The sequence below is a fragment of the Bos indicus x Bos taurus genome, chromosome 20 (genome assembly GCF_003369695.1).
Source record: "Bos indicus x Bos taurus breed Angus x Brahman F1 hybrid chromosome 20, Bos_hybrid_MaternalHap_v2.0, whole genome shotgun sequence".
Classification (NCBI taxonomy): Eukaryota; Metazoa; Chordata; class Mammalia; order Artiodactyla; family Bovidae; genus Bos; species Bos indicus x Bos taurus.
Window position 1 is genome coordinate 71,401,693 of NC_040095.1, and position 19,962 is coordinate 71,421,654.

At 55.9% G+C, this 19,962-nt stretch overlaps 1 protein-coding gene across 1 annotated transcript in view; it reads right to left on the reverse strand.

The window, feature by feature from the left end:
- The window catches only part of AHRR (aryl-hydrocarbon receptor repressor), an 86,227-nt gene that overhangs the window by 34,189 nt on the left and 32,076 nt on the right, over positions 1 to 19,962 (reverse strand). Inside the window, exon 4 of the mRNA XM_027520306.1 lies at positions 9,070 to 9,185. Coding sequence (XP_027376107.1) covers positions 9,070 to 9,185 — 116 coding nt within the window. The remainder of the gene's footprint in view (positions 1 to 9,069; positions 9,186 to 19,962) is intronic.

Genomic DNA, 19,962 nt, shown 5'->3' on the forward strand with positions numbered 1-19,962 from the left:
CAGGCCAGGGTTCCTCCCAGGGCAGCCCTTCCTAGAGGAGACCGTCACCCAGGAGGCAAGTCCACCCGGCCCACCCCCCCGCCGACCCTCTGGCCCCCACCACCATGCGCCAGGACACAGTCCGGGGAATGCTGGCGGGTGGGGCAGCACAGAGCAGAGGATTAGACGAGCATGAGTTTAACATACAGATTTAAGGAGGTAAACGAATAGCAAAATGAAATAATAGGAAGAAACTGAGCAAATCAAGGGGAACCACTTGCTAGGTAAGACAAGGCAGGGAGGAAGAGGAGACTGGCGGGCCACAGTCCGGGGGTGCAGAGAGCCGGACAGGACCGAGCGATTAAGCAGAGCACAAAGGACCGCGGAGGTCCATGTGATGGGCGCAGCCTGGAGGACTGGCCCTGGGGCAGCAGAGAAGGACAGCAGGCAGCACGGGAGAAAGAGCTGTGAGTGGGAGGACCGCCCAGGGGCCCCGGGCGCGGAGCTCCAGAGGTGGAACCAGTAACCGGGAAAAACATCCAAACTGAAGAAGAAAGACCTCAGATGGAAAGAACTCAGAGCACCAAGCAGGAAAAACAAGACAAAAGACACATCACAGTGAAATTCAAGAGTATCAGGCTCTTGAAAGACAGGCTCGCAAAAGTTCCAGACAGAGCCAGAGCGGACGTGCCACAGAGAACAGGTCGCAGAGCCCGGTGGCAGACTGGGCTGCAAAGCGTGGGATGGGAGTGATGAAGGTCGAGGGGAAAACTTCGAACCTAAAAGTCTATACTCAGCCAAATTGTGATCCAAGTGTGAAAGCACGGGTGTGATGCAGAAAGATTTCACAGGAGCTCCACAGGGAAGCGCTCGGGGGCTGTGGAGAGCGGGGCCACGTGCGGAGCCTCAGAGGGGCCTGAGAACTGAGGACCGCGGCAGGACCTGTGCCGGCCAACTTCTGGACAGTCACTGTGTCCACGCAGGGCCACTGGGCGGTCCCCGAGAACAAAAGCGGAGTGTGTGACTCCTTTAGCATGAGAAAGCGCGACCTGAATGGGGAGCTAGAGAGAAGGACAAGAAACCCAGGAAAGCACAGTCAATAGAAATTACAAAATACAAGGGCAGAAATTAGCCCTCAGCAAGAGTAATTACATGAAGAATAAAGACGCTAGGCTCCCAGCCAGGGCCCATGGTGCACTGGCAAGGCCAGTTAACGAGAGCGGGAGCCTGGCGGTGACAGCAAGGGGCCGCCGCAGCTGCAAGAGCCGGAGAGTGGGGCAACCTGAGCGTCCAACGGACACCCAGCAGGACGAGGGGCAGAGTAAAAGCTCAGAGTTTGAGGGCTTCCTGCTCCGGCAGCCGCCCGGAGCCGGGGCAGTGGAGCGGCCTGCTCGCAGCTCCCTGAGTGGCTGCCCCCGGCTTCCCAGGGTTTCAGGTGTCCGCATGCTCTCACCGCCACCACAGCTCGCTTCTGCTCGATTGAGCGGCATCACGGCTCTGCTAGAACCTGAGCTGCTCGGTGCTCCAGACGTTCCTCAGTGGGGGTAGGGGGGTGCACTATGCTTAGTGACCGCTGGGCAATGACTTACCCCTGCCTCCCACAGCGAGCAGTGCACCACCTTCTCCCCACCTCCCGGTGAGCCCCGGGCTCCAGGTCCCCACTGCCACTTGGTCATGGCCTGTTCCACGTGGAGAAAGTGGAACTGGGAGGCCCAGGAGTGCCCCCACCCCTCCAAGGCAGGCAGGTGCCCCCTCCCCTCAGGCACCTCCCCGTGGCCTTCCCGACTCCTCCTCCTTGTCTCAGAGCCGACCCTCCCGTCCTGGGCGTGGAGTTTCAGAGAGGCGAAAGCTTGGTGTTGGAGCTTTAGCTCTAGCATCAGTCCCTCCAATGAATATTCAGGACTGATTTCCTTTAGGATGGACTGGTCTGATCAATACCTGACTCCAATACATTGGCCACCTGATGCAAAGAACTGCCTCATTTGAAAAGACGCTGATGTTGGGAAAGATTGAAGGCTGGAGGAGAAGGGGATGAGAGAGGATGAGATGGTTGGATGGCATCAACGACTCGTCGGACGTGAGTTTGAGTAAGCTCTGGGAGTTGGTGATGGACAGGGAGGGCTGGCGTGCTGCGGTCCGTGGGGTGGGACATGACTGAGCCATTGAACTGAACTGACCTGAAACACTTGGTCCTTCTCATTCTCTGTACTGGTCACCCATGGGGCCTTTGGGCCGGAAACTCAGTCCCGGGTTCTGGGAATCTTCTGGGTCACTTCCTTGACCATTTCCTCCCCTCTGATCTTTCTGGAGCTCTGAGTGCACAGGTCCCCGGGGCCTGGTGACTTCCCCAACTTTCCTGTTTTTCTCCGCCTGTTCCTCAGTTACGCGCGGGAGGACTCAAACTCTGGACCTTTCCACGGATTTCCAGGTTTTGCTCTCATGCCTTTAAGTTTTGAGCGCTGTTAAGATCTCCAGCTGGCCTCTCACGGGCGCGTGTGTCCCCCTGTCTGAGGAGCCCGAGGGCCGCCTGGCCTGTCTGTGCACCCTCTCCTCTCCACACGGCCGTCTCCATGCAGCTGCTTTCTCGTGGTTCCTGGGTTTGGCTCCATCAGCCTCTTCCCAGAGACCCACAGCCTCTGAGTGTGCCGGACCCGAGGAGCGGGCGTGAGCCCCTGTGCAGCCTCGGAGCTGCGAGCCCCGCGCGGAAGCCTGGACGTCCACACCTTTAGTGCTGCCTTTAGTTTTGTGTAAAGTAACAAGTTCACAGGCTCCAAGAACAGGTCAGGAACCCGTGCCTCACTCAGCCAGCCGCACAGCCACAATTACTGCACATGTATAGACGCAGAATGTGCGGGTCACACTCAGGAGACAGGAAGCAGAGGCCGATGGCTGGTGGTCAGGGAAGGGATGCAGGACGGCCAGCCTCCTCCAGGAGAGAAGGGGAAGCACTGAGAAAGGAAAACACCAAGAAAGATGCAACATCTCAGAAGAGAAACAGACGCCATGAAAAAAACTGAGAATTTCAGATGAGAAATAAAATACATGAAGTAAAAATTCCACTGGACGGGCTGAAGAGCAGGATGGAGGTGACAGAGAAGAGCCAGTGAAGACAACAGGAAGCGATCAGCCTGAGAGAGAAAATACGGGGAAAAAGTGAGGGGTGCCTCAGTCCCTGTGGACAGGATGAGAAAGCCTAACAGCTGGGCAGGGGGCTTTTGAAGTGAAAGAGACTGGGGCAATAGAAAATATTTGAAGACTACGGCTGAAAACTTCCCAAATTTGGTGAAAGACATAAATTTATAGGCTCAGGTAGTTCCCGCATGCTTGCTGAGTTGCTTCGGTTGTGTCTGACTCTTTGCGGCCCTGTGGACTGTGTAGCCCACCAGGCTCCTCTGTCTGTGGGATTCTCCAGACAAGAATACTGGAGTGGGTAGCCATGGCACTTCTCCAGGGGATCTTCCAGACCCAGGGATCACGCGTGAGTCTCTTGTCTGCCGCACTGGCAAGCAGGTTCTTCACCACTAGCTCCACCTGGGAAGCCCTCAGAAAGCTCAGCGAACCCTAAATAGGACAGTCGAATAAACCCAGCATATACAAGCCCAAGCATATCAAAATTAAGCAGCAAAGGTCAGCAGACATACTGAACTGGAATACTAATAAGTATTACTAAATCACAAGGAAGGTAGAAGAGAAACAAAACATAGAAAAACTACAAAACGGTAGACTGAGATCCAGTAATATCAGTGATTACTGAAACCCAGTAATATCAATGATTACTGCAATATAAATGCCCTAAATACACCAATTGAAAAAATGATGCTGTAGGACTGGACTCAGAAAAACAAAACCAAAAAGGCCCCAAAATATACCCTCAATACATTAAATGTAATAATACAGATGGGTTAAGATGAAAAGATGAAGCAAGGTATGCCAAGGAAACATTAACCAGAAAAAAGCTGGCACGACTGTATTAGTATCAGACAAAGCAGACCCTGGGAAGACTACAATAAAGAGGTGTTTAATGAGATGAGGTGTGTAATGATAATGGTAGAAAGGTCAGTTCAAGAAGAAAACATGACTATCCTCAGTAAGACAACAGAACTCCAAAGAACACAGCAAAAACTGAGAGAACTTAAAAGAGAAGTACAGAAATCCATAATTACACTAGAAGGTATCTTTCAGGTGAAGACCAGACAGAAGATCGGCAAGGACATAAAAGTCGTCAGCGTCATCAGACGACTTGATGTGGCTAAAGTTTCGCAGACACCTCACCCAGGACCAGCAGTCGGGCTCACAGACAGCCCTGTCCTTCAGGAGGGAGGGGCAGGGCCTCTCTGGGGCCTCTTACAAGAGCACCAACCCCATTCATGACCACCTCACCTCCAAACACTGCCACACTGGAGGGAGGTCTCCAGTCTAGTGTGAATCTGAATTATATTAATTTTGGTGGGGGTCAGGGGGACAGAGTATCCAGCCCATAACAATGATCAGTGAAACTAATAGCTGTGTGTCTTTGAAAAAAATGAATAAAGTGAATATACTTCTAGCCCAAGTGACTAAGAAAAAAAACAAGAGAAAACACAAATTACCAATGAAATGAAAAATGAGACATAGCTACAGAACCCACAGACATTAAAAAGGCAACATGTGAAAACAGTGGACAGTGCTGTACTCACAAAATCAATAATGTAGATGAAGTAGACCAACTCTTTGAAAGATGCAAACTACTCAAATTCACACTAGAATAGATAACATAAATAGTCCTTATTAATTAAGGAAAATGCACTCAGTTTAATCTTCTATGATTTAAACTAAAGAAAATCTAAAGAAAATCCCCAGATCAGTTGTTTTCTCTGGTGAATTCTATAATCACCTGAAGAGGGATAACATTAATTCTACACAAGCTCTTTCAGGAAAAAGAAGAAAAGGGAACACCCCCAGCCAATGTCACGAAGCCTGCATCAGCACGCCACCACAAGCAGACAAAGACATCACGAGGAAACAGCATAAACACAAAATCTCCAAAATACTAGCAAGACCGAGTCCAGCAATATATAAATAAGGGCATGCAAGGTTGAGTAAGCATTTGAAAACCAATGAATGTAATTCACAATATTAAATATAGAAAGACTCAGGAAGAAAAACCACAATCTCACTAGATGCAGAAAAAGCATCTAACAACACTTAATATCCATTCAAAATAAGAACTCTCAGAAATGAAGGAATAAAGAGGAATTTCTTAATCTAAGACATCTATAGAAAGCAAAATGAGCATGATAAAAGGCAGACACAAGACTCTGCTTAGACTACTAAGCTACGGTTTCTCCAGTGGTCATGCATGCATGTGAGAGTTGGATCATAAGGGCTAAGCACTGAAGAATTGATGCTTTTGAACTGTGGAGTTGGAGAAGACTCTTAAGAGTCCCTTGGACAACAAGGAGATCAAACCAGTAATTCTAAAGAAAATCAACCCTAAATATTCCTTGGAAGGACTGATGCTGAAGCTGAAACTCCAATACTTTGGCCACCTGATGTGAAGAGCTGAATCATTAGGAAAGACCCTGATGCTGGAGAAGACTGAAGGTAGGAGGAGAAGGGGACGACAGAGGATGGCATCACCGACTCAGTGGACAGAGTTTGAGCAAGCTCTGGGAGATGGCGAAGGACATGGAAGTCTGGTGTGCTGCAGTCCATGGGGTGGCAAAGAGTCGGACATGACTGAGCGACTCAACAACAACAACACAGTAATCTAGACAGCAAGGTGCTTATTTGTGAAAGGTTAGACATATAACCTGGAACCCTCCAGTGTTCTTGCCTGGAGAATCTCAGGGACTGGCGAGCCTTGTGGTCTGCCGTCTATGGGGTTGCACAGAGTCGGACACGACTGAAGCGACTTAGCAGCAGCAGCAGCAGACATATAACCAATGAACCTGATGAGAGTCCAGAAAATGTGACCAACTGATTTTTTATGAAGGTATAAAGGTAATTCAATGGTGAAAGGATCAACTTTTGAATAAATGGTCTGAAAAAACTAGAATTCATATGCAAAAATAAACAAATCTTGCCCTATGTCTCCTACCTTACCCTAAGGTTAACTAAAAACAGATCACAGACTTGAGTGTAAAACTTAAAACTGAATGCAACAGTATGAAACATTGGACTCAAACATATAAGAAAAGTCTTTATAACCTTGGAATAAGTAAAGAGTTCTTATATCTGACACCAAAATCATCATCTATTACTAAAAAGTGGATAGACTGAATTTTGTCAAAGTTAATACTTTCACTCTGCAAGACCCTGTCAAGAATGAAGACCAAGAAGAAAAAAGAAAAAACAAAAGAAAAAGAATGAAAAGACAAGCCAGGCTGGGAGCAGACACTACAGACCTACACACAGGGAGACACGTGGGGCATTCACACGAGCTCAGAGCTCAACAGTTCAGAGAGCAAACAACCCGATCTGTGCTTAACGGACAAAGACTTGAGTAGACAGCTTACAAAGAGGACCTGTGGATGGCAGAGAGACACATGAAAAGATGCTCAACGTTATCGGTCATGAGGGAAACACAAATTAAACCCACATGTGGCCCAGCTCCTAAAATGGCTTGGTACACAGTGCAAACCAGGGACGTGGAGCAGCTTAGAGCTCCGTCCCTGTGATGGGGACGCACCAGCACAGCCGCCCAGGCAAGCAGCGTGGCCGTCTCTTGCAAAGTTAAGCACACACACACCGATCTTCCGAATCAAAGGAAAACCTGTGTGCAGAGAAACTTGTGTGTGAATGTTCATCACAGCTCTCTACTCACAGTCCGCACAGCCTGGAAACAATCCGGAGGCCTCAGCGGCTGGGAGGGCCAGTGCGGTGAGACACCCACACCGCAGGTGCCGGCCGCCTGGCCACAGGTGCAGGATGTGGAGCCGGGGGCAGGTGGGGGTCTGGCTGCAAACGGAGAGCAGGAGGGAAACTTAGGGGGAAGGACCTGCTCAGTGCTGTTGCCCTACACCGCCAGAAAGAGCACAGTTCAGAAAAGCCCGTGCAGCTCAGGACACCTCATCTCTAGCCAGGGTCAAGGGGTCAGGGTCTCTTCAACCAGACAGGAGACACCCTCCTTGGTGGGGGTGGCCCAAGGCCCACGACACGGCTGTGAGCACAGAGGCCCAGGCCTCTCTCCCCCATGGAGGCAGGACAGCCCGGAGACACTGGGGGAGTGTGGCCCCGGCGGTAGCCCCGGATGCAGGACGGCGCCCGGCACTCTAACCAGCACAGCGGGCTGTGCGCGTTGGCTCCTGCGTTTATAGTGCAGAGTGAAAGTTTAAACACGATTTTATGGTTAAGATGTCATTTTAATCTTGAACGTGAATAGGGAAAGAGCGATGCCAGCTATCATCTGGCGAGAATGAAATCCAGGCTGGCAGGACGTTCTCCATGTTCACTAGCACTAACAGAAAAAAGCAGCTTCAAAGGAAAAATAACATTTAAGATTTGCTTCCTACAAACCCGATAAGGAATGAATACGGGAACGTTTCCTCTTCCGAAAGCACAACATTTCCAAAAGCACTCCACCTCAGGCCTACTCTCTGCTCCACAGGGCCCCGGGGTGGGAGGCCCCAGCACCCTGCGAACTCAAACGCAAACCCTGTCGCCTGCGAGAACACCGTCTGCCCTCACGTGTTTTCACCTCTTTAGGAAAGAGGTGGTCTGTAAGCTCCTAGGGCCTCCGAGCATCCAGACCCCTCTGCAGGGCCGAGGCCCGGGGGCTGTGGGGCGGGGGTGGTGGGGGCCGTGTGGCCTGTACGAGAAGGTGCAGCGTGACGCGGGCCGTCGGGGGGCCCGACTGGGGGCGGAGGGCTGCTGAGCAGACACGGGCAGAGCAGGGCCGGGAAGCAGACCCCGAGGAGTCGGTCGGCCAGGTCCGCCTGTCCCTGCCGTGCGCTCTTCCACCCCCTCTTCCTCGTCCACACCTCTGACTAAGAGCTGAGGCAGGAGCCTGGCTGAGATGAAAAGATGTCTCCTGGGCCCCCCTTCCTCACAGAGGAGGCTGCAGGGGGAGGAGTTGTCGGGGCCATGGGGGAAGGAAAGCCCTGTGGCCACTGCCAAGGTCACTGTGTGTCCCCACGCAACATTCAGACCCCGAGGGGGCGCTGGCCCGGCGGGCGGGGGACCCGAGTGGGAACGAGCTGGGGAGCACTCTCACGCCCACATGACTGGCAGGGAGAGGGATGTGGGCTGTGGAGCAGCCTGGGGTGCAGACCAGCCGCCTGCAGGGACCAAGCGGCTCTCAGAGGCGGGGCTTCTCCCAGCTGAGCAGCACCTGCCCTCCGTCCCATCACCTAACAGAGATGCCGAACTGGGGGGCCACGGAGGGCACGAGGCTGCGGCCGGCTTCATCTGGGGGCAGAACTGCCCACCAAACAAGGCTGGGGGCCCAGAACCAGAGGCTCAGCTCTGGGCCCACGGGCAGACACGCAGCGGACACGCGGGCCCGGGAGGACAGCCAGAGCAGCCTGGCTGCAAGGCCACTGCGGCCGCCGGTTACGGGGCAGCCTTCCGTGGGCTGCTCCCTGCACCCCAACCCCCCGGGGAGGGACGGCCTGCACCGCCGCCTTCCCGGGAGGCCCTGCGTCTCTGGTGGACATGTAGCACTTTCACCCTATGAGCAGTGACTGATCCCACCCGGGAAGCCCCACCTCCCTCTATCTTGTCAGGAAAAGCAGTTCAGAACCACCCAGCAGGCCCGGCTCTGGTGAGAAGGCCCGCCCCGCCCGTGATGTCCGGTGTGTAGTGTCAACAACGGGGTCAACCCAGGACTCACAATGCATGATTTTCTGTCCTCAGTCTGAGGGGAAAAGCCTGCTCGGTATTTTATTAGGTTCTCCCATTGACAAGTAAAAGCTGAAAATGCAGAAGGGAAAGCGAGGTTCCCATCTGAAGCCCATGGGCCTGGGGGTCAGCCGTGTGTGCTGCCCAGAGGTCCTGGAGCCCACCTGCAACCAAGCCCTCCAGAGACTGAACTCCCTGGTGGTTGTGAATGGTCACGACTGACGCCACAATGCAGCCAGGAGACCCAGGGGTGCGGGGCGGGGAGCTCACCTCCAGCAGCAGCCTTCCCTCCAGCACGGTCGAGCCTGCAGACCCTCCGCGTGGACCCCGGTCTCCCGGCGAGGGGGCAGCAGCCACCGGCTGCCTCGGGCACCTCTCCTGCAGGGCTGAGGGGGGCATGGTCAGTCACACTCTTCCTGTGTCCCCGGCTCCCACCCTCCGCAGGCACGCCGGCCCAGGTCTGCTCTCCTCCCGGGTACCCAGGGCAGTGCCGGGCAGCTGGTGGGGGACAATCAGGGACAGGGTTTCTCGGCTGGCCGCACCTCGAGGACCCTGCCCCACCCTGCTCTCCGCCTCCCCCGGTGAGCCTCTTAACCACCTTCCCTGCTTCAGCGGCCCTTCAGGGGTCCCAAAGCTCCCCTCTTAAGACCCAAGCCTGGGCAGGGCCCCAAACTGGACACCACTGTTCAAGGGAACCAGTCACCAGGAATCCTGCACACCCCCTCCCGTCCCTCCGTCCCGGAGCCCCGGCCTGACCCAGACTGGAGCAGCAAGTGCCCCGCGGACCCCCACCCCTGCCAGAGCCCCCTGCCGCCTCTGCCCCGACTCTGGCCTCATCTGCACTTGAGGTGAAGCGCTCAGACAGACAGACAGACGTCCACATCCTAGCCCTGAACTCCATGCTCTGTCATCAGCTCCTGGAATTATGAGGGTCCCGGCCAGGAGCCGGCCTGGCGCTGATGCCTCCATGGAGGCCTCCAGGACTGCGCTTCCATTCCCCCTGATTTGGGGGGCGTTAGTGCCACCAAGGGCCCTGCAGGCCATCACCGCCTCATCTGGTGTTGGGGTAAAATACAAGCACACCGCAGAGCTCCCCAACATTTCTTCCCAAACCAGAAGTTGTGCTGAACACTCCCTCCAGGGGCAATGGGCACCTCCAGGAGCTGGTCAGAAATGCAGGGTCCCAGGCCCCCAGTGTGCCCTCCAGGTTGGGTGGGGACCACTGCAGACAGAGACCCCTCACACACACATTCACACACAGACATACACACACACACACAGAAACAGACACACAGACACATATAGACAAACACACAGACACACAGACACACAAAGAAACAGACAGACACAGACAGAGACACACAGAGACACACACGGACAAGGGGACACACACACAGACACACAAATACACACAGACAGACACATACAGACAGACATAAACACACACAGAGATACACACACAGAGAGATATACAGACACACAGGGACACAAACACACACACAGACACATATAGAAACAGACACACACATACAGACATACACACACACAGACACATACAGAAACACACACAGACATACACACACACGGAGACAGACACACAGAAACAGACACACAGACATACACACATATATACAGACACACAGACACACACAGAAACAGACACACAGAGACACACACAGTCACGTACACACACAAGGGGACACACAGACACACAGAAATAGACACACACAGAGAGACACACATAGACACGCACACACACAGACACACACACACAAGGACACACACATACAAAGAGACACACACAGTCATGCACACGCACACACACACACAGATATGCACACACAGACACATACAGAAACAGACACACAGACACACAGAGACACGCACACACACAGACACACACACACAAGGACACACACATACAAAGAGACACACACAGTCATGCACACGCACACACACACACAGATATACACACACAGAAACATACAGAAACAGACACACAGACACACGCACACACACACACACAAGGACACACAGGGACACACAGGCAGCAACCAAGCTGACCCCTCCTCCACGCCCCTGGTCCAGACTGAGGGTGTCCACAGGGAGAAAGGGCTCCTCTGGAGGCGCTCAGCCCCACCCGTGCGGTCCCCTCGGTGGCCCTGCCGTGGCCTCTCCATCCCTCCTCCTCAGAAGCTGTGCTGCATCCCCTCCCTCCTCCTCGGACTGTGCTCCATCCCCTCCCTCCTCCTAGGAAGCTGTGCTGCATCCCCTCCCTCATCCTCGGAAGCTGTGCTCCATCACCTCCCTCCTCCTCGGAAGCTGTGCTCCATCCCCTCCCTCTCCCGCACTAAATGGAACGAGAGACGAACCCGTTTCCTCAGCAGAAGGTACTGAGTTCCGGGAAACAGGACAGTCCACTGGGGGCCTGGGCAGAGACACAGACGGCTGGCCTCCCTGCCCCACGAAAGACAAGGTTCTCTCTCCCTCCAGCAGCCGAGCCCTCCTCGGGGTTGCTGGTTTTCAAGGCACCAAAAAAGCTCTGAGCTCAGAAGCCAGAGGCGCTAACACTTAATCCCTTGTGTGTGCCTCTCTGCTCAGAAAGCTGAAAGGTGAGTGCCCAAGACTCCTGGAGCCAGTCCTCCCTGAACAGAGGCTCCGTGAGACCGGGAGCCATGCTGGGGTCCACAGGAACCTCCTGGGGCCCAGGAGCCCTCCGCCTCTGACTGAGGACCACACAGCCCGGCTCCGAGGCTGAGGAAGACCCAGGAGGGTGCGGGCTGGGGCCCAGGCCCACTCCCACCCCTTCTGCGGGCTTCCCAGAAGGTCCAGCCCAACAGCCCACCCAGAGGCCACGTCTCCCAGGTGGTCTGAGGCCAGGAGTGGGTGGCAGCGGGGGGTGGGGGGGGAGGCAGGACCCCACTTCCCCACCCAGTGCACCAGGGCCGTCCTCTCCAGGACCCAGACCAGCAAGGCCTCCCACCGACCAACCGCAAAGCCCACTGTGGGGGCGCCCCCCTGCCCCTCCCCAAGGGGAAGGGGAGGTTTGGGTTCCGGCTTCCGGGCTCTCCTGCTTGTCAGCCCTGCAGCCCCGAGTGGGGGTGCTGTTGCCCGCAGCTGGAGGCTGGGGCATCCCCAGGTGGTGACATCACCAAACTGGGGATTCACTGACCCCTGCTGGGACCCTGCCCCCCAACTCCAGAACACAGGCTTGCAGGGGCCAGAGCCGACACAGGCGGCCGCGGGGAGCAGAGGTCGCTTCCAGAGGCAGAAGTGGGGGTCCCCTTCCAACTTCCCTCCGCCCCCCTCTCCGATGGCGCGGCAGCATCGCGTGCGCCCCCAGCGGGCACCCCCGCTTCCCGCCTCCGCAGCCACATTCCGAGGGGCACGCCCGGCAGGGCCTCCGCGGGCCGCTGTCACGCGATGGGGCGTCAGCGCCGCAGTGACAGCCACCTGGCCCCCGGCCAGGGCCTCGCGTGCGAGCAGGGCCGCCCGCGCGCCCCACCCCCAGGCCTGCGGCGAGACTGGAAGAAGCCAAATGCGATTCCGAGGCTGTCCCGGAGGCCCCACCAGGGCGGGGGCGGGGCCGGGGGGCGGGGCGCGGCCTTCCGAAAACCCTTCTGAGGCACAGCCCCCCAGGTCAGGGGGCCCGGAAGTTGCCAGGGCAGCAAACTCTGGTGTGGGTGGGGGTCAGAGCCAGGGCCCGGGGGCTGGGGGTGCCAGTCCTCTTAATGGGGGGGATGGCACAGCAGTGGGGAGTGGGGACGGAAAGAGAGTGGGGAGCACCCCCAGGGGTGCGGGGGGGAGCAGCCCGCACTCCCCGTGGCCCTGTGGCCAGCATCTAGGTCTGCTCTTTCATCTCAGCATCTCTCTACAGGGCCCGCCTCTCTCCCTCCCTGCCATGGCGGGCAGTGGGGGGGGTCTCATCCACGATGACCTGGGACTGAGCCCAGCTCCGTCTGAGTGGGGCCCAGAGGGGAGGCCAGGGCTGCAGGCAGGGTCTCTGCAGACAGCCCCCAGCCCCACTGCTGGCACCCTCCCTGCCAGGCCTCCTCTTAGACAAAGGGTGAGCCCACCACCACGCTCCCCTGCCTAGTGCTCCTGGTTGCCCCCGGTAACATGCCAGGGAGAAGAGCTAGCGGAGAGCAGGTGTGTGTAGGGTAGGGTGTCCAGGGGGAAGTTTGTGGAAGTTGGAGAGGAGTCGCTGTGGCCTCTGGGCCCCGTGAGGAAGGTCTTGGCAGGGGTGCCCCATGGCCCAGGGCTCCAGGAACCCCCTGGGGTCCAGCCAGGGATGGAAGCCCGCACGTCTAAGGGCCTTGTGCCCCCTCTGAGCTGCTGTCCCCCCTAGCCGGCTCCTCGTTGTCCTCAAAGAGGGCCAAGCCACATGATGCAGGTTCTGGCCAGCACCAATGACCCTCCCGCCCCACCCCGCAGGCAGGCGGGCTCCTCCCCACAGCCTGGTCTCCGAGGGACGGTGGGAGGGACCATCAAGACCCCCAGCCCCACAGAAGCCATCCTGGCCCAGGACAGAGCCTGGGATCAGCCTTCGCACCGTCTGTAGACACAGCTGAGGGCCTGCAGGCAAGGAGGCCGGTCAGGGCTGCCCCCTCCCAGGAATGCACAGACTCCCTGAGGCTGGCACAGCCCAGCCTGAGCCCTGAGACTGCCCGTACCCGGGGCTCAGCCGGAAGCCCTGGGTTCCGTCCCCTCCACAGGCCCCAGAGCTCCGGCCATTACAGAGGTTCTCACTGCCCTGTCTGACCCGTCCACCAGTGGTCCACAGAACCAACCAGAACCAGCTTCCCTCACTTCACTGACTCCCTGCATCCCTGAGAGGCTTCCCTGATAGCTCAGTGGTACACAATCCGCCTACAATGCACAAGACACAGGAGATGCGGGTTTGATCCCTGGCTGGGGAAGATCTCCTGGAGGAAATGGCAACCCACTCCAGTATTCTTGCTGAAAAACCCCATGGAGCCTAGCAGCCTGTAGCCAAAGGGTCGCAAAGAGTTGGACACGACTGAATGTCCAAGCACATCCCTGAGCGCCTTGCCTGGAGAAGAGAGGATGTGTGTGATTGTCGGGCAAATGGCGGGTGTCCCTGTGTGGGCTGGGCTGCACACCCAGCCTAGCAGGGAGACTGGAGAGGCCACTGCCCTTGGGGGCTCAGCCCTGCCATACCTCACCTCCTTCCCTGTCCTTCACGCAGAGGAGACTCAGGGCAGCTGCCACTCTGGGCCGAGCCACGTGCCACAAGGACCCAGTCCCACCTGTCGCTGCTCAGGGTCCTGTGCTCGGGTCCGGCCGCCGAAAGCTGCCAAGGGTCCCTGGTGGAGGAGAAACCCGGAGATGCCCCGTTTCTGCCTCTGCAAGTGCATGATGCCCAGAAGCCACCTTGCTCCCGGCCAGCTGCCCAGGGACAGGACAGGCGAGTCCAGATTATGGACACAGGGAATGTGGGGTGGAGGGGACTGTCTAGGCTCGGGGTGCAGGAGTTCCGCCACCAGGGTGACGAGAGAGGAGCCAGGGTACCCCGGGAAGCTGGGCTGGACCTCAGCTCTGACGAGCAGCAGCTCCTGGAGTGGACAGGTCACCACACACACAGCCCGGCTCCGACCCTCCAGCCCTGGCCCAGCAGTGCACCACCCCGGCCTGTGCACCCAGGGCTGGGTTCACGCTCAGCTGTGTGTCCCTCTGGAGGCAGCTGCTGTGATCACAGCGCAGCCCGGCTCCCTCCATGCTGCGGAGGCAGGTCAGCGTGGAGGGAGGCAGAGAGCTTGGAGCCCCGGGGACCCCAAGGAGCAGGCCTGCCCCCCACTCCTGCACGCTTCCAGCCCAGACGCCCTTCAGGGCCTGCTCGGCAGAGGAGCACAGGCTCAGAGCAGCGGTCCGGGGGCCTCGGCGCCCCCTGAGATGGGGGTGGGCTGCTGGGGGTCCAGCACGCCACTCACTTGAGGTGCTTCGAGAGGGGCCTGGCAGCGGCTCCCTGATGTTCCGTGTCTTGCTGGCACCAACTTGGCACAGGCCTCCACGTGGATGCCTGTGTGCCCACATTCCTGTCCCCTGAGGGGGAGGGGCTCTGGGCCACGAGGGGAGCCCCACCAGCAGGATGAGTGTCCTTATAACAGACTCCAGGGGCACCTCACCCCTTCCCGGGTGAGGACAATTCAGAATTCAGTCCTCACCAGAGCCCAGCCACGGGGCGCCCTGACCTTGGAACTCCGGCCTCCAGGACTGAATGGTGACGTCTGTGTGTCTGTCACAGCAGCAGAGCTGAGACGGGAGTGACCGCAGCCATGTCCATGGTGGCTGCTCTTGGCCGTCTCCTGTCAGCAGCTGAGACCAGGCCCAGGAAGCAGGTGAACTCGACCCTCCGATGGGCACCCTGTCACTTCCTTCAGGGACCGCATGCCCTCCTTGAGACAGGGGCCCAGGACATGGAGAACCAACCTTCCTGAGAGACTGGGGGGTTAACTGGCTTCGCTCACCCCTGCCCCCACCACCAGCCCCTCTGGGTGACCCTGGGGACACCACTGAGGGGTCCAGAGGCCCACGAGTCCAGGAGCATGTGTGGGTCCCATGCAGTGCAGTGCACCTGCCGAGGGAACCAGTGGCCAGGCCTGGGGGGCAGATGGAGAATGCGGGGCCCCAGTCTGACCCGAGCTCCCACCCCAGCATGCCTGCAGACCCCGCCCCAATTCTGGCATCAAATTTATGGAGCACCTCAGTTTTCAGACATTCAAACTCTCGCCCATGCCTCGCTTTTCAAGAACTAAAAGATAAACTCCTTGTCTTGCCGTTGGAGGATGACCGTGAATCACACAGGCTGGCAGAAAATGCTGTCCTGTGACTCGACAGCAAAGGGGTCCACAGAGGGCGGTGGTTTTCTGCACCTGTGCTGCCGAGAACAGATGTGCTCGCAGGGTTATGTGCTGTCGTGCCAGGGTCTACCCACCCAGCTCAGGAAAGGTGACCGGAAGCACGTGGGCATAAGTGGCTGGGGCTGGACCAGCTCTCATCTCAGCCCCAAGGGAAGGGGTGGGGGCGTGGGTGCATGTCCTTCTGAGCCCCACAGTTAGACGGGTGCGGAGGAGGGACTCAAACTGGACTCAGAGCCCCAGGCTCGGTTAGGTGAGAAGAAACATCATGCGTGTGAATAAACATGCCTATGTTTAGAAAATAAGAGTCCACCCCAGGACACAGACCACATCAGCTTGTGGGTTTTCTACAGAAAGAATTTCCCTGTTTTCCACAATGACCAGGGAAGCCCCAGAGGTTTCACAGCTCAATCCGGCACCAGGAAAGCGGAGCCCCCGCCTCCACAGGTGCCCAGCCCACCCCTCTTCACTGGCTTTCTGGTGTCCAGCAGACAGGAGCCCAGGGCCGCAAGTCCTGCAGAGGAACTGTGCTCTCTCCTTAATCCCCATGCTGCAGTGCAAGACGCAACCATTTTAGGGAAGTTTTCAACTATTATCTCCTTGACTGTTATCTCCTCAAATACAGCTTTTGCACAACAAAGGAAACTATAAGCAAGGTGAAAAGGCAGCCCTCAGAATGGGAGAAAAGAATAGCAAATGAAGCAACTGACAAAAGATTAATCTCCAAAATGTATAAGCAGCTCATGCAGCTCAATACCAGAAAAATGAGCAACCCAATGAAAAAGTGGGCAGAAGCCATAAACAGACACTTCTCCAAAGAAGACATGCAGATGGCTAATAAATGTGAGAAGACGCTCAGCACTGCTCATCATTAGAGACGTGCAAATCAAAACGGCAATGAGATTTCATCTCACACCGGTCAGGATGGCCATCATCAAAAGCTTACAAATAATAAATCCTGGAGAGAGTGTGGAGAAAAGGGAACCGTCCTACGCTGTTGGTGGGAATGCAAACTGATACAATCACTATAGAGAACAGTACGGAGAGTCCTTATAAAACTACCATATGATTCAGCAATCCCACTACTGGGCACATATCCCAAGGAAACCAGAATTGAAAAAGACACAGGTACCCCAATGTTCATTGCAGCACTGTTTATGGAAGTGCTGCCAGTTGTTCACGGAAGCAACCTAGATGTCCATCAGCAGATGAGTGGATAAGGAAGCTGTCGTTCACATGCACAGTGGAATATTACTCAGCTATAAAAAGGAATGCATTTGAGACAGTCCTAATGAGGTAGACGAATCTAGAGCCTATTAAACAGAGTGAAGTAAGTCAGAAAGGGAAAGACAAACACCATATATTATGCATGTATGTGGAATCGAGAAAGATGGCGCCAATGATTCTACGTGCAGGGCAGCAAAGGAGACACAAACATACAGAACAGACTTTGGGACTCGGTGGAAGCAGGAGACGGAGGGATGATTCGAGAGAACAGCACTGGAACGTGTATATTACCGTATGTAAAACTGATGACCACTTTGAGTTTGGTGCCTGAAGCAGGGCGCCCAAAGCCGGTGCTCTGGGACAGCTTGGAGGGGTGGGGGTGGCTCAGGATGGAGGGGACACACGTATGCTCATGACTGATTCATACTGATGTATGGCTTCCCAGGTGGCCCAGTCGGTAAAGAACCTGCCTGCAGTGCAGGAGATGCCGGAGATACGGGCTTGATCCCTGGGTTGGGAAGATCCTGTGGAGGAGGGCCACTCCGATATTCTTGCCTGGAAAATCCCATGGACAGAGGAGCCTGGCGGGCTACCGTCCATAGGTCACAAAGAGTCAGACACGACTGAGCGACTTAGACGTGGCAAAAACATCACGATATTGTAAAGTAATTATCCTCCAATTAAACTAAATCTATAAATTTAAAGAGAAAAAGAAAAAAAACACAACCAAAAGTAGATCTTTGGGAAGAAAAAGAAAAGGGGATTTTATTTACACGCGTTTTGGTTCCACACGCTGTTCGTGGTCAGTCAGTTCAGTAGCTCAGTCATGTCCGACTCTGTGCGACCCCATGGACTGCAGCCCACCAGGCTCCCCCGTCCCTGGGATTGTCCAGGCAAGAACACTGGAGTGGGTTGCCATTTCCTTCTCCAATGCATGAAAGTGAAAAGTGAAAGTGAAGTCGCTTAGTCCAACTCTTAGCAACCCCATGGACTGCAGCCTACCAGGCTCCTCCGTCCATGGGATTTTCCAGGCAAGAGTACTGCAGTGGGGTGCCATCGCCTTCTCCGCTTCATGGTAGAAGAGGTCAACTATTCGGGTTTCTCACTAAGTTTCAACAATCTGAAGGGAAGTGTACAGTGGCAAGCCCAGGGCTCAAGAAACATTTTGAAAAAGCAGACAAAACCAAAAAGAAAAAAAACAGTGCTATAAAGTCAAGTAGTTATTCCATGAGTAACTGCATGCTGTCAAGATAAGCAGGACACGGGGACTTGCCTCATGGTCCAGGGGTTAAGAGTCCACCTTTTAATGTGGGGGACGAGGGTCCCATCCCTAGTAGGGGGAACCAAAACCCCACAAGCTCTGGGGCAAATAAACCCACCCACCACTGAGGCAGGAGGAGATGCCACCCCGCAGGGTAAAGCAATTGGACAGTCATTCCCTGTGGACTGAAACTCCAAAATGAGGATAGCAGGACAATTAAGACAGGAGGCTGGGCCCTGCCCAGACCACATATATCTCATTCTAGAAGTCAGGAGACCTCCCCAACCACATATGCACATAAAGGCCCCTTGGAGGTCAAAGGGGGAGTTATGTCAAGGGATGTCCGTATGCCTTGTAAAATCCATCTTGGCTAAGGGATGCATGCAAACACATGGGGGGATCTTGAGATACATCAAATGTGGACTGTGAACCAGGGAGATCAAAATGATTGGCCAAAGGAAACCCAGAAGAAATGCCCCATGAAAGTAATTCAAACTGCCACGAGGGCACAACTCTAGAGACTCTGAGTTCGCCCCTGTGTCTATCCACATACACTGTACTCTTATTCCTCCTAATAAACACTTGCTTCACTACTTTCCGTCTTTGTGGGAATTCTTTTCTGCAAAGCTGAAGGGCCAGAGGCCTGGTCACTGACCACTGGTCTGGCGGCCAGGATCTGGGGCTCTCACCGACACTACTTGGCCTCTCTCTGGCTGGGGACCCAAGCCCCACTGCAAGCCGTCACAGGCCGAGGCCAACCGCCACCGCTAGAGAGCCCTTCACCACAGTGAAAGAGCCCACAGAACGCAACGAAGATGGCACTGCTGCAACTCACAGACAGACAGATAAGAGGGTGCTCAGAGCACTCGCTGCCCTTGCACAAGGACTGGTCCCTTCCCCCAGAAGCTCGAGGGAGCTCTAGGAGCACCAGCTCCTGCCCGCCCCCACCCAACCCTCCCCGCTGCGCCTCCTCCAGCTCCTGCTCATCTACAATGACATCAAGTCAGGGACGGGGCAGACTGTCCTCAGGGCAGCTCCAGACAAGGACAGGCCGGATCTGGAGGAGTGGCCAGCTTGGCTGTCACAGTGTCTAATGCGTGTGCATGGGATGAATTTGTAAATAAAGTTAGAAAGAAGCCTCCAAGTACAGAACTTGCCCGTCACCCAACCTGGAGCCCACCAGTCACCACCAGTGACTCCAGGGGTCGTTTCCACCAGAGTCCTGCCCGACTCACCACCCACAGGCAGGGTTGATTGGGCAGTGGGTGTGGGGAGGTCTCTGCCCAGGTGCTTGGGGCCTTCTATGGCCCGGTCAGTCTCCACCCCTGTCCGGGGACACAGCCTAGCACTGAAGGTCCCTGTGTGGCTGGAGGAAGCCTCCAAAGAGGTGACTCTGAGCAAACGCTTGGAGAAGGGAAACCCCGGGGCCCGGTCATGAAGCGGCTGCAGGTGAGCTGGGTCAGATGCCCCCAGAAGCCCCCTCCACTCCCTCCCAGCACTTGTCCCCTCAGGGGCCCTTGGCTCAGCCTGTGGAACTGCTGGTGGTAACATGGCTGCAAGAAACCCTGCTGCTGAGAGCACACTCTTCCCTTGCAAAAGGACTGGTTCCTTCCCCTAAAAATTCGAGGGGAGCTCTAGGAACATCAGCTCCTGCCAGCCCCCAATCCCACCCTCCCCACTGCTCCTCCTCCAGCTCCTCCCCTTGACTCATACCCTCAGCAATTTCCCAGGTCCACAGTTTTCTCTATTCCTTCTTTTTGTTTGTGTTTTGAGACAATATCAAGCTTGCAGAAATGT